Source organism: Erinaceus europaeus, chromosome 4, assembly GCF_950295315.1.
Source record: "Erinaceus europaeus chromosome 4, mEriEur2.1, whole genome shotgun sequence".
In the NCBI taxonomy this organism is placed as follows: domain Eukaryota; kingdom Metazoa; phylum Chordata; class Mammalia; order Eulipotyphla; family Erinaceidae; genus Erinaceus; species Erinaceus europaeus.
In genome coordinates this window covers 114,070,317-114,092,941 of record NC_080165.1, presented here as the reverse complement: position 1 = coordinate 114,092,941, position 22,625 = coordinate 114,070,317, and the positions used below count along the sequence as shown (strand labels likewise).

Here is a 22,625-nt window from a genome sequence, read left to right as displayed (position 1 = left end):
TATGCTGGTCCTTATGCTTTGTGCCACGTGTGCTTAACCCGCTGTGCTACCGCCCGACCCCTGGCACAATCATGTTTTATGTAGAAAGAATTTGGATTGAAAGTGAACAGTAAGAGTGAGAGAGAATACTGCAGAGAATGTTCATTATTATCATTATTTTATTGCCACCAGGGTTATCCCTGGGGCTTCATCTGGCACTATGAACCTACTAGTTAGCATTTTCTTTTCTTTCTTTTTCTCTTCCTTTCTTCCTTCCATCCTTCTTCCCTTCCTTTCTTCCTTCCTTCTTTCCTTCCTTCCCTCCCTCCCTCCTCCTCCTCTTTCTCCTTCTCCTTCTTAATTAAATAGGACAAAGTGAAACTGAGAGGAGAGGTGGAGACAGGGGAGGGAGAAAGAAAGAAACCAGCAGACCTTCTCTTCTTGTGAAGGGTTTCCCCTGCAGGTGGGGAGCAGGGACTCTAACCTGTGTCCAAGGGCAAGGTACATGTGTACTCAGCTAGGTGTGCCACAGCTGTGTCCCCAAAAAGTTGTTTTTAATCTAGGTGTTAGTTTATGGCTGATGGTTGTAATTTCTATAGAAATTATGTATGCATCTGTAACTATTGATTATCCTCTCCAATCTTCACCTTCCTAACAGGTTAATTTTTTTTTAAGCCACCAGAATTTTGCTGGGCCTCAGTGCCTGCAAAATTATAATATATATATAAAGGGGGGGGCAAAAAGAGGAGACACCTGTAGTACTGCTCTACCACTTATAAAACTCTCCCTCGGGGAGTCAGGCAGTAGTGCAGCGGGTTAAGTGCATGTGGCACAAAGCAAGAACCGGCAGAAGGATCCCGGTTCAAGCCTCCGGCTCCCCACCTGCAGTGAAGTCGCTTCATAGGCGATGAAGTAGGTCTGCAGGTGTCTATCTCTCTCTCCCCTTCTCTGTCTTCCCCTCCTCTCTCCATTTCTCTCTGTCCTATTCAACAACAACGACATCAATAACAACAACAATAATAACCACAACAATAAAACAACAAGGGCAACAAAAGGGAATAAATAAATAAATACAAAAAAACTAAAAAAAAAACAAAAAAATCTCCCTCTGCAGGTGGTTACTGGGGTCTTGAACCCAGGTTTTAGTGAGTGGTAGTATATGTGCTCTGTTGAGTGAGCCATCTACTACTCCTCTAACTGTTTAACCTTGTTATTCAAATATAACATATTTGTCTGTTTTCTGCTTTAAGATTTTTGCTTTTCCTTTAAATCTGCGGAGTCCTTTTAAAAATTCTCATTCATTTATTGTTATTTTTACTCTGCTTAGGTCTCTTCTCAGTGAGGTCTTTTCCTGATTTCTGCCCCTGTCATTGTCTTCCAGCTTCTTTACTATGCCTTATTCTGTTTCTTTTCTTTTTTTTTTTTAAAGAAAGAAATCACAGTGTAGAATTATGTACTTACTTACTTGTAACATCTCTAACTATAATAAAAAAAAAAAAAACCCATAAAATCCATGAGGTCTGGGACTTTGTCTTGTCTAATATTGTACTTTCAACACTTGGTGCCTTGCATACAGTATGTGCTCAGTACTCATTGTATATCTGTATACATGTATTTATTTTTAACCAGAGCACCGCTCTGCTCTGGCTGGTGGTGGTGCGGGGGGATTGAACCTGTCACCTTGAAATCTCAGGCATGTGAGTCTGTTTGCATAACTGTTTTGCTATCTACCCCTGCAAAAGTATTTTGAATAGACTCAAGATTGGGATAATGGATCCTGTCATCCCTTTTCAGTTTCCTTGTAAGTAGCTATGTGACTAGAAGCTTTTTTGAGAATTTGAGGTTAGTACTCAAAACCCTGTTTCCACTAGACATTTCCACTTGACTATCTTACTGTCCCTCCAAGCTCAATATGTCTAAAATTATACATTATCTTTTTCCTCCAGTCTTCCTGTTGTGTCAGTGCCACCCTCACTGACAGTCCCCGGGCACAGAACCTTGCAGTGTTCACTTGTCATAGTCTCTAGGTTGCTTTCTGTACCCATTTATGTCTTTAGGGCAGTTTCTGGTTACTGTTTTTCACCTCTGCTTTCTGCTATTGACATTTTAGTCAGCCCTCAAGGCCCTGCTTTAGTGCTTCTCTTCTGGGCATCCATCCCAGTACTCCTGTATTTGGGCCTGTGTTGTTTTTTTTTAAACTTAGTATCCTGGTTTATGCTCTTAGTTTAATTCTCATATCCTAATATTTTATTTTATTTTACTTTATTTATTATTGGGTAGAGACAGAGAGAAATTGAGAGAGGAGGGGAAAAGAGAGAGAGAGAGAGAGGGAGAGAAACACCTGCAGCTGTACTTCACCAGCTTTCCAGCTGGAGATGGGAACCATGGGCTTGAATCTGGGTCCTAACACATTGCAGAGTGTGCACTTCTTACCCAGGTGTGCTACAACCTGGCTCCATGTCCTAATATTTTAAACACAATAAAATATTTATTGATTGGGTTGCCCTTAACTTCCTTCTTAATTATCCTAATTTTACCTCACTTTTTGTGTCCTATCCTCAGTTTTGTCTGTGAGCTACCATTAGTACTTCCCCACCTCCTCCTATGTTCTCGGGGCCAAAGTATGACCCAGAGGGGTGTGTGTGTGTGTGTGTGTGTGTGTGTGTATGTGTAGTTTTAAAAATATTTTTAAATTTATATTGATAGAGACAAAGATATCCAGAGGGGAGGGCAGATAGAGAGGGAGAGAGACAGAGCGATACCTGCAGCACACCACCACTTGTAAAACTTCTTGCAATGAGGACCACAGTTTGAGCCTAGGTCCTTGCACATTGTAGATTGTGCCCTCAACTGGGTGTGCTACCCCCTGGTGCACTGTATACATGTATTTAGATGTGAGGAATCATAAGGTTTAAGTTCCGTGTCATCATGGTGATGGGATCTGAATTGATGATGTCAGTTTTTAGTTGCATTTGCTGTTTTATCCTCTAAAACAAGAACAGGTATACTTGAAGTAAAATGAAGCTTAGATACTCATGCTCCTACACAAATATGGTAGAATTTATTAAATGTATGTATTGATTTAGGATTGATATAAAAATTGAGAAGGAGAGACACCTGCAGCATTGTTTCACTGCTCTTGCAGCTTCCCTCTGCTGATGTGGAATAGGGGCTTGAACTCAGATCTTTGGGCCCACAGTAATATGTGCACTCCACCAGGTGTGTTACCACTCAGTCTCTGGTAGAGTGTTAAGATTCAAAATAGGGCTGACAAAATAATCCACTTAGATAATGTCCTGCTTTGCCATGATGTGACCTAGGTTCACACCTGTCCCTCAGTACACTGGAGGAAGCTTTAATGTTGTGCTGTCTCTCTCTCACTCACTCTATCTGAAAAAGGCTGGAGCATGGAAGCCCCAGTGATGACAAAAATAGTAAATAAATAAATGAATAAAAACAAATAAATAATCAACCTGTTGGCTAATTCTATTTAATGGTATATCTGGAGTTCCATGTCAGCACTACTATCATAAAAGTACAATTATGCACATATTTTATTGAATTTAGCCTGCAGTAGTGATCTGTATGTAGTAGACTTTTAAAAATTATGGAGCAAAAATGTTTCATAAGTTTTGAAATGATTCATTTAAAATGGTTCACTGGGAGTAGTGAAACAGAATAAATAGCAGTATTGGATAACTAGAGCTGTTTACCAAGAGATCTGAAAAGATGACCTGGTTCCTATAAACTTTTTCTAAGATAGGGTTATTAATTGAATTTTAATGCTTTCTGATAAACGTTAATCTGTCATGCTTTCTAGATGACTAGTGTTCTAATCTGCTTTGACATTTCCTTAAGGTGCTGTAAATAGTGATTTGTGCCTAAGTTTGAAAATACGTATAATATATTTTAGTGAAAAAGGTTTGGAAATATTTCTAAAGAATTCTGTTTAAGGAGAATGGAGTCTTATTTGTGAGAAATAAATCTGGAGGAATGGCAAAATGACCTTCCCGTTTCTCAGACAAGACCTTGGTGAGGTCTGTAGTACTTTATTTAAGGTTTCAACAAAGTAAATTAGTTGTTCTAACTGGTTACCACTGTTATAAAGAAAGATATGGCATGTAATGTAGAACTTGATACTCTTTTTAGTTTCTGAATGACACTGTAAAATGATTTTAGGTCTATAGTGTTGACTGGAGTCAAACCAGAGGTGAACAGCTTGTGGTGTCTGGCTCCTGGGATCAAACTGTCAGACTGGTATGTCAATATTACTAAATTTAAAAGCAAGTATTTCTATCACAAAAGCTTCACTTTTTTTTTCTTTTCTTTTGTGTAACAACTGTAGTTTTTCAGCTCTAGCTTATGGTGATGCTGGGTATAGAACCTGGAACAACTTTGGAGTCTCAGGCATGAGGGTTTCTTTGCTTAACTATTTTGCTAGCTAATTCGCTTTTCAAAAAAATTTTTTTGAATTTGAAATATAGTTCTAGTTTTTGATTGCAAACTATAGATCAGCATTGTTTTGACCCATTAAATGCTGTCATACTCTATAAAACAACTTTAAAAAATTCTCAAGATGTATGTTTATTGTCTGAGTATATGTGTGTCTATATATGTGCATTTATATGCACTGTGTATTATATGTGTCAGATATATGAAAATATAAAATTGAATTTACCTCTGTTAAATGATTAACCTCTTCATTTGTTTCTAGTGGGATCCAACTGTTGGGAAGTCTCTCTGCACCTTTAGAGGCCATGAAAGTGTGATTTATAGTACAATTTGGTCTCCACACATCCCTGGTTGCTTTGCTTCAGCCTCAGGTAAATCAGTACCAAAGCAAACAAACAAAAAAACAAGGCCAAAAATCCCCACTTAATTTGTGGTGAATGTTGGCAGTGTTTCTCCCAGTAGGTGGTGCTGTTTATCTTAGAATCTTATGTTACTATCTGGTGCTCTTTAGATGGTTTCATTCTTTACAAGTCTCTAGAAAGGAAATAACCAGGTTTGGGTTACTTTAATGTAATGTTAACAATTTGACCCAATATGTTCATTTTTGGTGAAGTACGAGGCAAAGGACAGGAACAAATGAGGGCTTTGGAATCAGCCTCTTGAGTCAGGAAACCCATGGTAGCTTGGTTGTTATAGTGCCTTGAGATGCCATGAAAGGTTTCCCATCATTAATATATGGGTAAGAATGCTGACTTCTGGGGTGGCTGTGAATGTTCAGTAAAGAAACGTGTAAATCACCATCACACAATGAACTTTCTCTGATACATACCCTTCTTTTGGGGATTTTTTTTTGAAAATTAATTGCCCCTAAACCATAGCAAAACACTTGTTTTCTTTCCCACCTTTTTTTTTTTTCTTACTATTTCCATTTGATTTAAGGTAATGATTCCTTTTTTCTTTTTTTTTTTTCAGTTAGTAATTTTAAGGCACCATAGATGCCTCTAATGTAGAGGAAAATGGCTTTGTTGAAATTTAATAATTATACGTTATACTTGGGTAAAAGATTTATTAAATTGGTTAGCTGGCACAGTCCTAAAACCTGAGCATGTAAGTTGTGTGGAATACTGCTCCCTCAGTAGTGCCATTTGAAGTAGTATAGGCTGGCAGCCACATGGCCACTTAAATAGCTGCCTTCACTTGCTCCAAGCAACATTGGGGTGCGTTTCTACTGGCCTTTTGTTGCCTTCTTCTCTCACCTTTGCATCTCTGCTCATATATCTCTTGTACTTTCATGTTCCTCCCACAAGTCTGACTTGTCTCTCTCTTATTGTCCTCATTTAAGATGAACAAGGTCAGTGATTGGGCCCTGCCAGAGGGTGATGAGGAAAGAGAAGCTGAGATCTGAGGAACACCACTCCATTCTGTCTGGTAGTTAGATGGGAACTTTATAGTTTACAGTGAGGAAAGTACACTGAGAGGTATGTACAAGTTTGGTTCAAGTAGTTAAGAATATGGAAAATCTGGGTCTGGTAGGGGCTCATCTGGTAGAACACACGTTACCATGCTCAAGGACCTGGGTTCAAGCCTCTAGTCTTCATTTGTGTGTGTGGGGGGAACCTTCATAAGTGGTAGAGCACTGTTGCAGGTGTCTTTTTCTCTGTCTCTGTCTTCCTCTCTATTTCTCTTAGTCCCTAATCATCTATTTTAAAAATAGCTGCCTAGACCAGTGGAGCCATGTAGGCACTGAGCAACAGTGTTGACACTGATGGTAAAGAAAAGTTAATTAAATAAATAAATTTAAGAAAAAAATTAATAATAGGGATTATTAATCTGGAATGATTTTATAATATCTTTCAGATCATGACTTTATAATATGAATTATAAAATAGCTAGTAACAAGGGTGATTTTTCCTAAGGTAGGTTACAGTGGTTACACATCTTTCAAATTGGGAATTGATTTCTCTTTATTAAAAATCCTCTTTATTGGGGGGTTAATGATTTACAGTGCAGTTGTTGACACAGGGTGCAATTTCTCATTATCCTGGAAAAGTTCTCTGCAGAACATTCTCACCCATGACTTAGTACTTTTATATCATCATATAACAGGACCCTCTTCACCCTCACCACCCCCTTCTTTCCTCTAGAGTCCTTTGCTTTGGTGCAATATACTGTGCCCAGTCCAAGTTTTGCTTTACGTTTTCTCTCTGTGTCCTTAAGTCCCACCTATAAGTGCGATTGTTCAGTATTGGTCTTCCAAGTTCCATCTAAGATGATGCAAAGAAGATGATTTCATCATTTGTTACAGCTGAATAGTTTTCCACTGTGTATACATACACCAGTCTAACTTTTCTATCTGCTGAGTGGCTTAGCTTAAATGAATACTTTTTTTTTTTAAGCTACAGCAAAAGTTGCTAAGGCTGAATAAGTGTTATTAGCCTGTATAAATGTACTCATTATAATTAGAAATATTTAGGGTGGGGGTAGATAGCATAATGGTTATGCTCCATATCCACTCCCCTCCTCTGATAGCTTTCCTATTCTTTATCCCTCTGGGAGTATGGACCCAGGATCATTGTGGGGTGCAGAAGGTGGAAGGTCTGGTTTCTGTAATTGCTTCTCCACTATGGGACAATTTTAGAGTGGGTGTTTCTTAGTAACCTTAGTCCACTCTTATATTTGAATTACATGCATCATACTACTGTTCAAGAAGGGTTCCCAGACTACAGTTTTGATAAACTTGATAGCAAAGCATATTTTGTTGAGTTGTATATATAAATTTATTAAATTAAAACAAATTTAAAATAGAAAAAGTTACGATATATTTCCTCTGTAGGTGGAGAGCCGGCTCGAACCAGGATTCTTATGCCGGTCCTTGCGCTTTGCGCCATGTGAGGTGTCTTTCTCTCCCCGTCTCTTCCCCTTCTCTCTCCATTTCTCTCTGTCCTATTCCGCAATGATCACAACAACAGCAATAATAACTACAACAATTAAAAAAAAAAAGGGCAGCAAAAGGGAAAATAAATAAATATAAAAAGTTATTCTTGGGTGGAAGACTTTTTCATTCACATCTTTGAATATGTTCTACTAGTTCTTTCTAGCTTTTCACCTTTCTGTTGAGAAATCAGCTGTCAGTCTTAGATAATTTCCTTTTAAGTGACCCTGCTTCTTCTAGCAGCCTTCAGAATAATTTCGTTGTCTTTGATCTTTGCTACTTTAAATATCATGTGTCATAGTAAACTTGGGTTTAGATTCATTTTTCTTGGGGCCTTTGCAACCTCCTGAATCTGGGGATTGGCCCCTTTCTTTAATTTGGGGAAGTTCTCAGCTAGAATTTCTTCAGATAAGAATTCTGTCCCTTATCTCGTTCCTCTCCTTCTTTCACCCCTGTGGCACAAATGTTGTTTCTGTTGATTTATCCCATAATTATCTTCATTTGCTTTTTTTTTTTTTGGTGGAATATCTTTTTGGGGGTTACTTTCTTTTAACTGGACTTTTTGTTCTCCACTTTGGTCTTTGGTGTCTGTCTGCCTATCGTCTTGTAGGCATTGTCCTCTGCTGTGATTTTTAACTTTATCACTTTACTCTTTATTCCTGAGTGCTTTTATGAATTCATCAATTAATTTATTCATTATTTCTCTGAGTTTGTTGTGATCCTTCATTTTTCTTCTCAATTTGGTGAATATATCTAGGGGCATAGCTTCAAGGTCTTCATCAGGAAGTTTATATAATTCTATTGAATTTGGAGTTTCCTTGAATTTTTTTCCCCTTTTGTTGCCCTTGTTGTTTTAGCCATCTTTTGGTTATTATTATTGTTGTTGATGTCATTGTTGGATAGGACAGACAGAAATTGAGAGCGGAGGGGAGACAGAGAAGGGGAGAGAAAGATAGATACCTGCAGACCTGCTTCACCGCTTGTGAAGTGACTCCTCTGCAGGTGGGGAGCCAGAGACTGAACCGGGATCCTTCTGCTGGTCCTTGCGCTTTGTGCCACGTGTGCTTATCCTGCTGTGCTACCGCCCGACTCCCAAATGTTTTTTTTTTTAAATCTATTATTTTAGATGACTTTGTCTATCCATTATGGTTGATTCTTAGCAAAGGTATCTGAGACAGTCTCTGATGGGCTGGTGGGCAGCTATAGAGACTGAACACCTAGCTGAGACTGGGTGAACTGTTAGCAGGTGCAGGCTGAACCAGGCAGCAAGGGACCTAGCTGGAGCTGGAACCAAAGAAGCTGTAACAGACGTAGTTTAAGCCAGGGCTAGATATACCAGGCACAGACTAAGCCAGAGCTGACTGAACCAGCAACAGGAGTCCTACCTGGAATGTGTCAGGTTGAGCAGCAAGTCAGGGCAGGGAATTTTGGATGAGCCTAAAGTCCCATGGGCTCCTGCCTAGGAGCCTGGAGAACTGGGTGGGTGGAACTGGCAACAGACAAACCCAGCAGCCATCACAGATGAACTGGATGGCGGTAGGTGGTGGTTGTAACAGAGGGTGTCCCTGCTTGGAGCTCAGCAGTTGAAACAGCCTGCATTGAAGTGCTTGGAGCTAGAGCATAGGATCATAGTAGATCATAGCCCCAGCAAGAATGCGGAAACAGGAGACATAGATGAGAACGGGTTATTACCTCCATTGTGAGTTCCTGTGGGCTCTCCAACTGGATTCTTGGCTGTTGCTTATATGGGATCTCAGATTGCTTCCTCCTCCTTCCCCTCCCCCTTCTCCCCTCCCCCTCCATCTTCTCTGCCTCTTCCCTCCGCCTTGCCCCTTTCTCATTATTATTACTATTTTTCACCTGAGCACTGTTGAACTCTGATGGTGATTAAATCTGGGACCTTTAGTGCCTCAGGCTTGCAAGTCATTGTGCATAGCCATTATGCTATTCCCTCAGCCCTCAGATTGTTTCTGTGCTGTTTCCCCCCTCCCATGCATATTTTAGATTTTGTTGTTTTGATAATGCAGAGAACAGACCAAGGCTTCTAGTTTACTGACATCTTTACCAGCATAAGAAAGTGGTAACCTTTTATATGTCAGTTGACCATCACATTCCACACATTTAGACATAGAGAACAGGATTTAAAAAACTAAGAACATAATTAATTTGAAACTGAAAGAAGGCTAAGAGACTATTGCTTGAAAGGAAAGGATAGTGAAAATGAGACTGGATTTTATCTTATCAGCAGTAAGAAGACATCAAAGAACTTTAAACAAGTTTAGCAATGATTAGTCTTGCATTTTTATTTTATTTTGTGGGTCAGAGGCCACATGTATATACAACCTTACTAGTCTGGCATGGACTTTTTCATCATTTCAATTTCAGATAGAGAAGGACACCCCTACACATACACGAGAGAGAGAGAGAGAGGAAAAGACATCATAGAAATAGAATTTACCTCTGCTCTGTGGATTCACCAGTTCACACCCAGGCCACACATGTAGTAAGGTGTGTTAAGGTACGTGCCCACACTAGGTGAGGTGTCTTCCAGCCTGCATACTTGAATGAATGACTGAACAAGTGAGAGAGAGAGAGAGAGAGAGAGAGAGAGAGAGGCTGTTTGTCTTCACATATGTGAAGTGTGGGCACTATCAGGTGAGTCATCTGCAGCATGTAGACTTGAAGTTTTAAAAATTTGCTTTGGATGTTATAGAGACACTCATTTGCAGGAGTGGCTGCAAAGAGATTGATTAGGAAATAGACATAGGCTCAGGGGGAAAAATGGTAGCAGAAGGAATGGAACAAAACAGGCTGACTTGAGTAGCATTTAGAGATAATTTCATTATATGAGAATGAGGTGAGAGAGATAAGTAAGGAATACCAGATTCCCAGCAAGGATTAATTTGTGGATGATAATAGCATAGCTGAGATAAGATGAGATATGAAAGAGATTTTGATTTTTTTTTTTTTACATACTTTTTCTCCCTCCCTTCCTCCCTCCTTCCCTTCCTTCCTTGCCTTCAGGGTTATTGCTGGGGCTCTAAATCTACTGTAGTTTCTGTACTTGGTGCACCACAAATGTGTCAATTGGGCATATAATTTATAACGTGTTTTGAGTGGAAGCAAGCACTAAGGAGGTCTGCTTCTTGCTAATCTTTCTAAAAAAGGGCAAACTATATCAGGATACATGAGTGCCATTAATACTAACTTTTCTGTCACCCTGCATGTAGGCACCGGTATAGTGCAAAGGGTGGTCTGTGGGCTTAGGTAAATATTTGCAGTAAAGATAGGGAGGAAACCACAGTCCACCACCCATGGAGTAAGCTGGTCCCCATTTGGTCATAACTGTAGGTGATGGTCTGTGGTAGGACCCTTTGTCTGATTTTCTAACTTGCTGAACTCTGGGTTTTTCTTCAGTTTCTATCTTGAAAATGTGAGTCATCAGGGACTGTATCCCGGGCTGGGCCTCCGGGAATTAGTGACTGAGTATCCTGGTCATTTGTTATTAATCTATATACCAGGGTAGCTTATCCCCATCTGTTCCCGCCAAACATAAGACTCATTGTGATCATAAGAATAATGAATTGTAATCTAAATTTGATCGGCATGCCATGTCCCGTTCCCAGAATCACTCTTCCTTGAAGATGTAGTTCCCGGGTGTCGACTTTGTCAGACCCTTCGTTTCTGGTTTGATAGGGATGTGGCATAAGAGAAGAAATATTTTTGATATTTCTTGCTTGTTTAATTATCCAACATCAAAAGATAGGTAATTGGTCGGAGAACTATTTCTGTTCTACTGTATCAGTGTTCCACTGCATTGAATAGCTTTATATTAAATATTTATATATTATATATTTAATATTATATTTATATATTATATTATAGGAAATATAATATATATTATAGGAAATATTAATATATTATATCACATACACCTTTTCCACTTTGTTAGTTTTTTTAATTCTAAAGATAAAAAAATGACCAATTGTCAATGTCCCCATTTTATAAATAAAAAATAATTTTAAAAAATGACCAATTATCTTTGAATTCTGAAATTGTTATTACATCAAAGATATTCAGAAGTAGAAGCCTTCAGGTAGATTGTCTGCAAACAAATACATTTATTTAGATTAAACTATTTTTGTATCCTAATAGTGAATGAGTGCTTCTGTATATAGAGGTGCAGTTAATTTGAAAAAAAAAAGTTTTGTTTGATGATTAAAACTAGTAGATTTTTTAATTTTTTTTATTTTTTATTTAAGAAAGGATTAGTGAACAAAAGCATAAGGTAGGAGGGGTACAAATCCACACAATTCCCAACACCCAATCCCCATAACCCACCCCCTCCCCTGATAGCTTTCCCATTCTCTATCCCTCTGGGAGCATGGACCCAGGGTCGTTGAGGGATGCAGAAGGTAGAAGGTCTGGCTTCTGTAATTGCTTCCCCGCTGAACATGGGCGTTGACTGGTCGGTCCATACCCCCAGTCTGCCTCTCTCTTTCCCTAGTAGGGTGTGACTCTGGGGAAGCTGAGCTCCAGGACACATTGGTGGGGTCTTCAATCCAGGGAAGCCTAGCCAGCATCCTGGTGGCATCTGGAACCTGGTGATTGAAAACAGAGTTAAGATTTTTTTTAAGAATGAAAATAGTACAGTTGTTAACTTAGAGTTATACTATTTTTTCTAATCTTAAAGATGTTTTAGTCCTGCTTTCTAAAACTATTTATGTATTCATTCATTTGACAGGAAAGATAGAAATCGATAGGTGAAGGGGAGATAAAGAGAGGGAGAGGAAGAGACACCTATAGTATGGCTTCACTGCTAGTGAAGCTTCCCCCCTGCAGGTGGGGACTGGGGGGCTCTTTGCACATGGTAATGTGTATGCTTTAACCAGGTATGCCACCATCCTGCCCTTAATCCTGCTTTTTTTTTCTTGTCCATAATCTGAATTAATTTTTTTATTATCAAGTCTTTTGAAGTGGAACCAATATTATATTTTTATTGTCATATTTTATTTTCCAAACTAAGTTTCTCTAATATTTTCTTCTTTCTGTGGAACAGCTAATCATGAGGTTGAAATATATAGTAAGAAAATGTTAGCAATGCTAACATTTTTTAAAATTAACTAATTATTTTGATTATATATAGAATGTGAGTTTTCTTTTTCCTTTTTTTCTTTATAGCAGGGATTAATGGTTTATAGTAAACAGTAAAATACAGTAGTTTGTATATATGTAACATTTTTCAATTTTCCACATAACAACTCAGCCCCCTCTAGGTCCTCCTCTGTCATCATGTTCCAGAACCTGAACACCGCCCCCACCCCACCCCACCCCCGCTGCCCAGAGTCTTTTACTTTGGTTCAGTACACCAAACCCAGTCCGAGTTCTGCTTTTGTGTTTTCTTATTTTTCAACTTCGTTATTATTATTAGTGATTTAATAATGATCGCCAAGATTGTATAATTTTCTTTTATACTATTAGTGCAGATGTTAATTTTCATGCTGATAATAAATCATGTCCATGAGATAATCACATTTCAGCATGGTAGTTATAATTTTATGATTGGTGAAAAACCCTAATACATAGTATTAGTACAAGTTGAAATAAAATTTTTTGTAGTGATGTGAGTTAAGTTAATGTTAGCATTTTTTTTTTTTTTAGTAGAGATAGCCTTTGGCCTTATTTCCTATAGTTTATTTCATACCCTAGATGGATAATTTATTATGCTATAAGGGTAGATGATAGTATGCCTTACTATATGTTAAACCCTAGGTTTGAGTCTTGGTTAAGTTATTTAACCGATTATTATTTAAGAGAGAGAACACACATCCCAGAACTTCCTTTAGTACTATGGCACCTCCCAACTGCCAAACCTTAAAACTGGGCAATGAGCATGACTAGGCTCTCCATCCCAGAATTTCTTTTAGAAGTACAGTTTCAAATTTCTTCAGCTATATGTAACTGTACTATGCCCACTACTAAGACCACTGAGAAGATAGTATGAAGTTATTGCAAGAATTTTATCATCTTCAAAATTGTATGGCATTTGCAAATCTAGAATTAGATTTTTAATTATTGGTTAAATTAAGATAGGCCAAAAAGTGGGATTGGGGATACAGTTGTTAAGAATGAGAACTAGATTTAACTTCTATAGCAAAATATTTTAAACATTGTGTTTTGTCTAGTTCATGTTGATTGTATTATGAACTAAGCTTTCTTTTGAATCATGAAAACTAAATTACTGCTATTCTAGACTCCATATAATTGCATAAGGTCTGAATATAGGCTCCAGTTGTTTAACAAAAGAAAGCCTCATTCTCTCTAAGGGAGAAGTCTTATCACATCAGATAGGCATCTGGCATATCAACTCGGTTCAGTTATTTAGGCTTGATATGCATCCTTTTGCTACTCAGTTCCATTTAGTTTACAACTCAATATTCATACTCATTCTCTTTATCCAGCTTCCTCTTACCTGCTGAAATTTGAAATTAGGCATAGTAACAACCACACTTCCTATTCCATTCTATGTATGCCTTTAATGTGGTTGGTTCTTTACTGCCAATGGCAAGTCTGCAACTGATAAGAGAAGTGGTAATTCAGGTGGGGCTGTGGCATCACCACAAGGTCCTGATGGATGTCTGCTGACAATCAAAAGCTAGTTATCTGGAAAAATACAATTAAAAAAATAAAAACAATAAGTACAGATGTCCTGGTGGCTAGAAGAGCTGAATGAGTCATACCATTTGGCTGGGAGGTTACCTGGAAAACAAAGTGGTGTGGATGAAGTGCCAAATGTGTGTAGCTGAAGCAAGTGTCAAGGCAGTGGAGATCTTAGCGCCTACAGAGCAGTTGTCACTTTTTTTTGGAGCTCTTTAAATGAACTGCAAGAGACAACCTAAATTGTGACTTTACTTTTAATATTAATTTATTCCCTTGTGTTGCCCTTGTTGTTCAATTGTTGTGGTTATTGTTGTTGTTATTGATGTCGTCGTTGTTAGGACAGAGAGAAATGGAGAGGAGGGGAAGACAGAGAGGGAGAGAAAGATAGACACCTGCAGACCTGCTTCACAGCTTGTGAAGTGACTCCCCTGCAGGTGGAGAGCCGAGGGCTCGAACTGGGATCTTTATGCTGGTCCTTGCGCTTCGCGCCACGTGTGCTTAAGCCTTTGGGCTACTGCAGACTCCTGTGACTTTATTTTTAAATGATGCTTGAATATGATAATGAGGAGCCACACTTTTTCCCTAAAGCCTTTGTTATTTTTGTATTTGTTTATTTTAGAGCACTTTATTGAGGAAATGCTTATTTATAGTCACAGGGGTACAATACACACCTCCCCAAGATGAGTGTCAATACACCTTAAAAACTGCCATCCTCCTCCGCTACAGGGACCTGGATTCATAGTCCCCTTAACCCATCTCCTGTCTCCTTCTCTGAGAGTCTTCAACTCTGCTCCAAAAAACCAGAGTCCATTGTGGTTTTATCTTGTATTAGCTTTATTTCTTTTTTCTTGTTGTAGCTGGGGTTTCCCTGCTTTAGGTCATCTTTTTTTTTTTTTTTTTTTTTTTTTTCAGTTGGAGAGAGAGGGAGAGAGAGAAAGATGCCACAATACAACCTTCTCCCAGTGTGGTGTTGTCCGTGGTGCCTTTATGCCAGGGATCAAACACAGGGCTTCACACATAGTATGGCACCAACATTATGTTTTAGGAACCTTATCCATATCATTGCCAGAATAACAGTTGCTTCTTAATCTCCTAATCCACATTCACTATAAGGTTTTGGTGCTTTAAATAAATCCATAAAATGTAATTAACAGGATGAACACAAGCTTATTAAACTTTAAATAAAGTTTTAGTTATAGTCATAACAGGTTTTATGATTTTATACATGATATTAAGTATAAGTTTTTGAAGACTAGTGTGTATCATTTAGGTATTTCCTATTTTAGTGGGAATTTTCTACTGATTAGTGAGAATTTTTTACGGAATCAAATGTTTTTCTCTTGAGTTCGACTTTTTAGCTGCAGACGCTCCAGGTGAATTCCATCTACTTTCCATGATGAAGAGGGTTTTCCATTGCCTACAAGTGGTGGAACTTGAACTAGCTCAGGTTTATGTAATTTTAATTGATAATCAATCCCAGAAAGGGAAGAGTCCTGAGACATATTCTCTGTTTCTAATCTGGACTTTTCTCTGACTACTGCTTTATATGAATTGTAACATCAGTGACTCCTCAATTTTATAATCTGTTGTATCTGTCATCACAGAGGTACTGGCTTGACAGTTGTAGTCAGGACAGGAAATGAGCAACTGTGATTAGCCTTATGGGAACTTGTGCCTGACAGTTTGTGTTGAACCATCCAGCTTTCTACAATCACACATTAAGAAGAGGATGCTATTCCTAGGCTTTTCTAGGCAGAACAAGTGTTGGATATTCACACTACCCTGCTTTTACTCTGAAGGCTAGGGAAAGAGACGAAGGATGATCTTATAGAGACTAATTAGAATTTTGAAGCAAATTGTTCTGACTGGTGAATAAACTATAAACAGTGGTAATAATTAAGGCCCCTGAGGACATTTGGAACTCTAGACTGTCCCAATTCTGAGTAATTCCCATTTGGTATTTTCAGACTCATTATTTTCTCTCATTCCTACTTTGTTTTTAGCTAAATCCAGAAATGTTATCAGAATTTTTTTTAGTCTTTATTAAATTGGAGTACTTAAGTGGCATCACCCACCCCACACAAAGTAGTAATACATATTTATGGATCCATAGCTTCTAATGGTGAAATTAATGTAGTATATACACATGATTTTCAGTGGTGCACACCTCAAATACATAGCTATAATATAATCTATTTCAATAAAAGTTAATGTAGGGAAAGTATTATAAAAAACATACATAGTATGTTCAAAACAACATATGCATATGTGATTTACATATGATGGTATCCTGACTGGGAGAGCTGTGTCTTTTCCCTGGATTCATTATCATGAGCACAATTAGGTCACTGAATATACATGTAGTATGAATTAAGTTGATCAAATCTTCCTCTTTCACTAGGTGATCAGACTGTGAGAATTTGGGACATGAAGGCAGCAGGAGTCAGAATTGTGGTTCCAGCACATCAAGCAGAAATTTTGAGCTGTGACTGGTGCAAATACAATGAGGTAGGGACCCTGTTTGGCTATGTCCTAAACTGTTCTTCAACCTTTTCTAATGGTGAACTGTTCTAGATTTTATTTTATCTTTGTTTTTGTGAACTCTGATAGTGTTTGTAGACCATTAGGTTAAATTTGGTCCCTTCTACTTCTAATTGATGACTGTGAGTGACCTGCATTAGCATTAATTGTATTTAAGTGCACATAAACCAGGCAAAATAAAGAATAGAAATTCTCCAAGTTCAACAGTGCAGCCTTGTTTGTTTGGGGGAATTGCTTTACATTTTATGTAACTTTTTTCTTCATTGCTCTTAACCCCACAAATTTGTATCTTTTTTTTTTTTTTGCCTTCATTTCTTATTCACTTTGCTAGTCAGGCTGCTGAACTCTTTACAACTTGATTTTTAATTCGACAGTCCATTAGTTTTTAAAATGCTCTGTGTCATCATTATTTATAAGCCTAACCAACCTTCATTTTATGTAAGGTACGAGTGTCCATTTGTAAAGCTTCTGGGAGCTATATCAGTATATAAATTATAAATATAAATAGATTAAATATGTATTGATATATCTTGTGTATCTAAGTAGACCCTAAGTAGTCTGTTGACTATAATCAATAGGCAAAACTCACACCTTGTTTTGTCCCCAGTTTTAAATTGATTCATTAAAGTTAAGAGAAAAATGTGTTGGCAGTATTCTTTAAAAATAAATAAAATAAAATATAATGCATATGCAATAATGATACTTGATTTAAAAAAACTTCAGAGCTGGTGGCTGCAGATCAAATTGCTCTCACTGTGAAAAGTGAAGATGTGGACCATATTTTATATTTTGAGAGTTCTGAAAAAGACGCAAATATACACATGAGTGGTTTATGAAACTTCTTAAATCATTTAAATTTTTCTTCAAATGAGCTTAAGCTTGAAACCCAACACATTCAGTGGATTACTGCTTTGTTTGAAGTAGGTGGAGCCTGACTATGGATGCAACATTTAGTCTGTTCAGGCAGAAACTCTGGGTTCACCTCTATCTATAGATAGCAGAATTAAAAAATATAGAGAGAGACAGAGAGAAATCTAGCAGGTGATAGGGAGGGGGGAATAGGGAGAGGGAGAGAGAGAGACACCTTTAGTACTGCTTCACCCCTCATGAAACTTCCCCGTTGGTGGGTACTAGGGGCTTGAATACTGTAACATGTACAATCAGCAGGGTGTGCCACTGCCCAGGTCTAGGTCATAGCATTTACAAATTCTGATTAGATAGGAGACATATCAGTATTTTCTTAGACTGTCATATGTGACCAGATATTTTGTTAAAATAAAGGCTATCAGAGAAACAATGGTTAATTCAGATTTTTAAAAAATATATAAAATTCTAATTAAAACTAATTCTAGTTAGTACTCTTTGCTCTTTGAAATACTCCTACATTATTAGCAAGCCTCTTGTCTTTGACTGCTTGGCTAAAGCTCTGAGCATACTGAAGAGAAAGGCAGATTCATTTGACAGTTTTGATTGCTGTTCTCTTATTTTACTTATGATTACTACTAAAGGTGTTTGGAGAATCCAATGTACTACTTGGTATTATGCTTTTTCTGTTAATATTGTAGTTTTCTATTAAATACACAAGACACATGGAGTTCCTTTTCTCTCCACTGATATAAATTTTTGCTTTATGCTGTACGTTTTTATTATTATTATTTATAAATTTATTTCTTTATTGGGGAATTAATGTTTTACATTCAACAGTGAATACAATAGTTTGTTCATGCATAACATTCCCCAGTTTCCCATTTAACAATACAACCCCCACTATGTTATTTATCATCCTTCATATAATCCATACTTTTTTTATACTTTATTTTATTTTATTTATTTATCTTTTATTTTTGAGAGAGATGTAGCAAAAGACACAGAGAGAAACACCAGAGCACTGCTCAGCACTGGTTTGTGGCAGTGCGGGGGATTGAACCTGGGACTTCGGATCCTCAGGCATGAGAATCTCTTTACATAACCATTATGCTGTCTGCCCCCCACCCCCCACCCTTGAAGGATACTTTGAATGGTGCTTGGTACACAGAAACTGTAATGAGTACTTGTTTAACTAGAAAAGTTATTACGTTCCAGAGAGAGTTTCTAATTAGCAGTATAGCATGTCATGGGCTCCTTCCACCCACCCCTCTTTCCTCTAGTCCATACTTTTAATGTAACTTCTCAAGAATAGCTCCCATACTTGGATTAAATAGTTACTTAAATAGATTTTGTTTTTATTAGAAAAGCGTGGGTATATCTAATTGCAAATATGTTATAATTTATTTTTTTCTGAATTGTTTTCAGAATTTACTGGTGACAGGGGCAGTGGACTGTAGTTTAAGAGGCTGGGACTTGAGAAATGTACGACAACCTGTCTTTGAACTTCTTGGTCACACCTATGCTATAAGGAGAGTGAAAGTAAGTTTCTGTTTTACATATACTATAAATAGTGTCCATGAACTACATATAAAAGGTATTCAGTGACTGGACTGGAATATTGACCGTCTTTGTTATTCAATTAAATGATACTGGATATTGAAAGCTAATTTTTGGTAAGATATTTGAATAATTAAATGAATTAGAATGCTGTTGAAAGTTAGTACTTAGTGTTAAAAAAAGATTTTTTCTCGTTCTGTCACTCCAATTTATTCCTTTTAACATTTTAAAAACATGGTAGTTTTATTTTAGTATATATATATATTTTTTTTTTTTTTCCTCCAGGGTTATTGCAGGGGCTCAGTGTCTGCACCATGAATTCACTGCTCCTGGAGGCCATTTTTTCCCCTTTTGTTGCCCTTGTTGTTTTATCATTGTTGTGGTTATTATTATTATTGTTGTTGTTGCTGTCGTTGGATAGGACAGAGAGAAATGGAGAGAGGAAGGGAAGACAGAGAGGGGGAGAGAAAGATAGATATCTGCAGATCTGCCTTACTGCCTGTGAAGCGACTCCCCTGCAGGTGGGGAGCTGGGGGCTTGAACCGGCATCCTTACACTGGTCCTTGCACTTCGTGTCACGTGCGCTTAACCCGCAGCGCTACTGCCCGACTCCCTTACTTTAGTATTTTATTCTTCATAATTTTCCATTCTTTTCTTCTTCTAGCGTTTGCCTTTCTTCCGTAGCCAGTTAATAGCGTCAGGTTGAGCCTGATGTAAAGTTTTGAGACCTCCTTTGAATCTGGAGAGGTGGCAGTCGTTGACTATGTGGGTCCATTCTCTATTTCATTGAATCTCCTATAAAGAGAAAAGTTAATTTGGGCCAGAAAATTCTCCACTTGGATATTGTGCTGTGTTGCTTTGAAAAGAAGCTTCAGTGCTGTGGTCTCTTTTATTCTCTCTGCTTCTATGTTTCTATCACAGAGGCAGAGAGGGAGAGAGAGACAGAGACAGAGACAGAGACAGAGAGAGAGGAGATTAATTCTTCTAAATTCTTCTACTGTTTACAAATGTTTGGGGTAGAGAAAAATATTCACTCTGTAAACAGTAGAGTATGTAGTAATTGTTTTTTTTCCTCATGTTTTTAAGAATTGTACTTGGTTATAAAGTAACTTGAGATAGTTTTGCCAAGTCATAGTGGAAAACTTATTAAGTGATATCTCCCAATTTAATTCTTCATATTTCATATTGAAGGTTTAAAAAGTACCTTACTGATCTTTTCAGCAAGATGATTATGTTATTCCTATCTTTTCAATTCTAAGTTTAGTTGAATTAACTTAAACTCTATACTGTAGTACATGAATATCCTTTTTTTTTTGCCTCCAGGGTTATCACTGGGGCTCGGTGCCAGCACTACAAGTCCACTACTCCTGAAGCCTTTATTTATTTATGGATTGACTGATTGATTGATAGGACTGAGAAATTGAGATGGGAGAGGAAGATAGAAAAGGAGAGAGAAAGATAGACATTTGCAGACCTGCTTCACCCCTTGTGAAGCAGTCCCCCATCCTGCAGGTGCGGAGCTGGGGGCTCAAACCAATATCCTTGCGCAAGTCCTTTTGCTTTGTACTATTTGCACTTAACCCAGTGCACCACTGCCCGTTCTCCCTTCTGTTTTTTTTTTATAACGGCATACAGGTTTTCATAATTGAAAAAAAATCTATATGCATCTCACAGTAGTTATATGAATGAGCTAGCGTAATGTAAAAGGCTGTTACATAAACTATAATATATATATATTTGTATATTGCCAGTAAAGTACTAACAAGAAAAACACTGAAGAAATGTAATTATAAGATTGCAGCCTATTAAAGCATGGCTTTTCACTTATCTAAAGGATGTTACTGGTTTTCTTTTTTAAATCTGTATCTTGTGATCTTGGTATCATTTTTATTAGCTGCGATGAAGAAATAACATTAAAATATTTATTTTAAAAGTCTTTATTTTCCTGATCATCTCTGGCTCATGGTGGTGCAGGAGACTGAATCTGGGGTCTGAAAGCATGGAAATATTTTGCACAACCACTATGCTTTCTCTCCTCTATTTTAAAAGATGTGTCAGCTTATTTGATTTGTGCATGAGAACAGAACAACACTTGGTGCTAAGGCCCAAAATGGGTCCCTCTAACACTTAAGGCATGCACTCTACTGCTGAGCTTCCTCTCCAGTCATAAAAAATCTTTTAAAATATGTTTTTATTATATGACATTGAAATGGTTTATTTCATACTTGTATCTATAGCAATCATAATTTGTATTCATGAATTTGGTAAATGAAATATGTGTTTGCATGGTTGCATACGTCAACTAATTAAGTTATATAGATTATTTTTGTATAGTCACCATGAAATAATTTGTTCAATTTTTCCAGAATATAAGATCTAAAAATTTTAGATCTAAAAGTTTTAAATCTAAATAAGATCTAAAAATGTTGAGAGAGTACTTTCTTGGACAAGATAAAAATGAAAAATTTTCTTGCAGATGGATACTTAAAAGCCTAGATAATAACTTGGCCTGAGTTATAAAGCATATTATGCTTGAGAAAGCATAATTTTAAGTGACTTCTGACTGAAATTTATTATAATGCTTATAGTAATTAGAATGTGAAGTAGTATAATTTTTTTATTATTGTAGTTATTATTGTTGTTGTTGCTGTTGTTGTTGGATAGGACAGAGAGAAATCGAGAGGGGAGGGGAAGATAGAGAAGGGAAGAGAACGAGAGACACCTGCAGACCTGCTTCAACGCCTGTGAAACGACTCCCCTGCAGGTGGGGAGTCGGGGCCTCAAACCTGGATCCTTACACCAGTCCTTGTGCTTCATGCCACATGCACTTAACCTGCTTCATGCCACATGCACTTAACCTGCTAATCTACCGAGTAGTATCATAATTATTGTTAACCTCTAAACTTTTTTTTTTTTTAATAGTTTTCACCGTTTCATGCTTCTGTGCTGGCCTCTTGCTCCTATGATTTTACTGTAAGGTACAGTAGTTATTGATAACTTTTATTTTGAAATAACAAATAATGTTTGCATCTTTGCAACTTTTATGTGGTAATGTTTTTATTTTAATAATTTGAAAATAATCTGAATGAGATACCTTTCAATATATGCTGCTGAAATTATGCTATACTTTTTCTGTTTTTATTATCAAGTCATATATACCATTAAATCCCATGTTATTTAAAATTTATCCTGGCTAATTTGTTTAAAAACATTTTTTCTGATAGTTACATCAACACCATAACATGGTACTATGTATTAACATCTTATACTAAAGACTACGTAGTCAATAGCTTTTAAATTTGTATTTTAAAACTATGATATTTCATTCTCCAGATCTAATTATGTGACTCTTAAAGTGAAGATTGTTATAGATTAAAAAAATAAATGAACTTATGTATATGTATATCTGTATACATAGTTCCTAGTTTCAGTTCCATGACACACAGAGGTCATTTCATTTTTTTCTCCTTTTCCAAAACATTAACTCTTGGTGCCCTATTATTAACAAAATATTTTATGATTTGCTATTAGTAGAATGCTCAGAATGTAGTTTTAGAATTTTAGCTTTAGAATGTAGTTTTAGAATTTCAGAATGTAGTTTTGGAAGCTACCCTGTGTTTAACAGAATTTGTCTAGG

At 37.2% G+C, this 22,625-nt stretch overlaps 1 protein-coding gene across 2 annotated transcripts in view; it reads left to right on the top strand.

Annotated features, from left to right (window-relative positions):
- PEX7 (peroxisomal biogenesis factor 7) overlaps positions 1–22,036 on the top strand; it is a 35,539-nt gene extending 13,503 nt beyond the window's left edge. Inside the window, exons 4-8 of one of the 2 annotated variants that reach the window (XM_060190388.1) lie at positions 4,159–4,236; positions 4,694–4,802; positions 16,425–16,531; positions 18,857–18,970; positions 21,911–22,036. In XM_060190388.1, the coding sequence (XP_060046371.1) occupies positions 4,159–4,236; positions 4,694–4,802; positions 16,425–16,531; positions 18,857–18,970; positions 21,911–21,982 (480 nt within the window). In that variant the 3' untranslated portion in view covers positions 21,983–22,036. The remainder of the gene's footprint in view (positions 1–4,158; positions 4,237–4,693; positions 4,803–16,424; positions 16,532–18,856; positions 18,971–21,910) is intronic. The other variant, XM_060190389.1, reaches the window with a different exon arrangement.
- Positions 22,037–22,625: the final 589 nt, after the last annotated feature.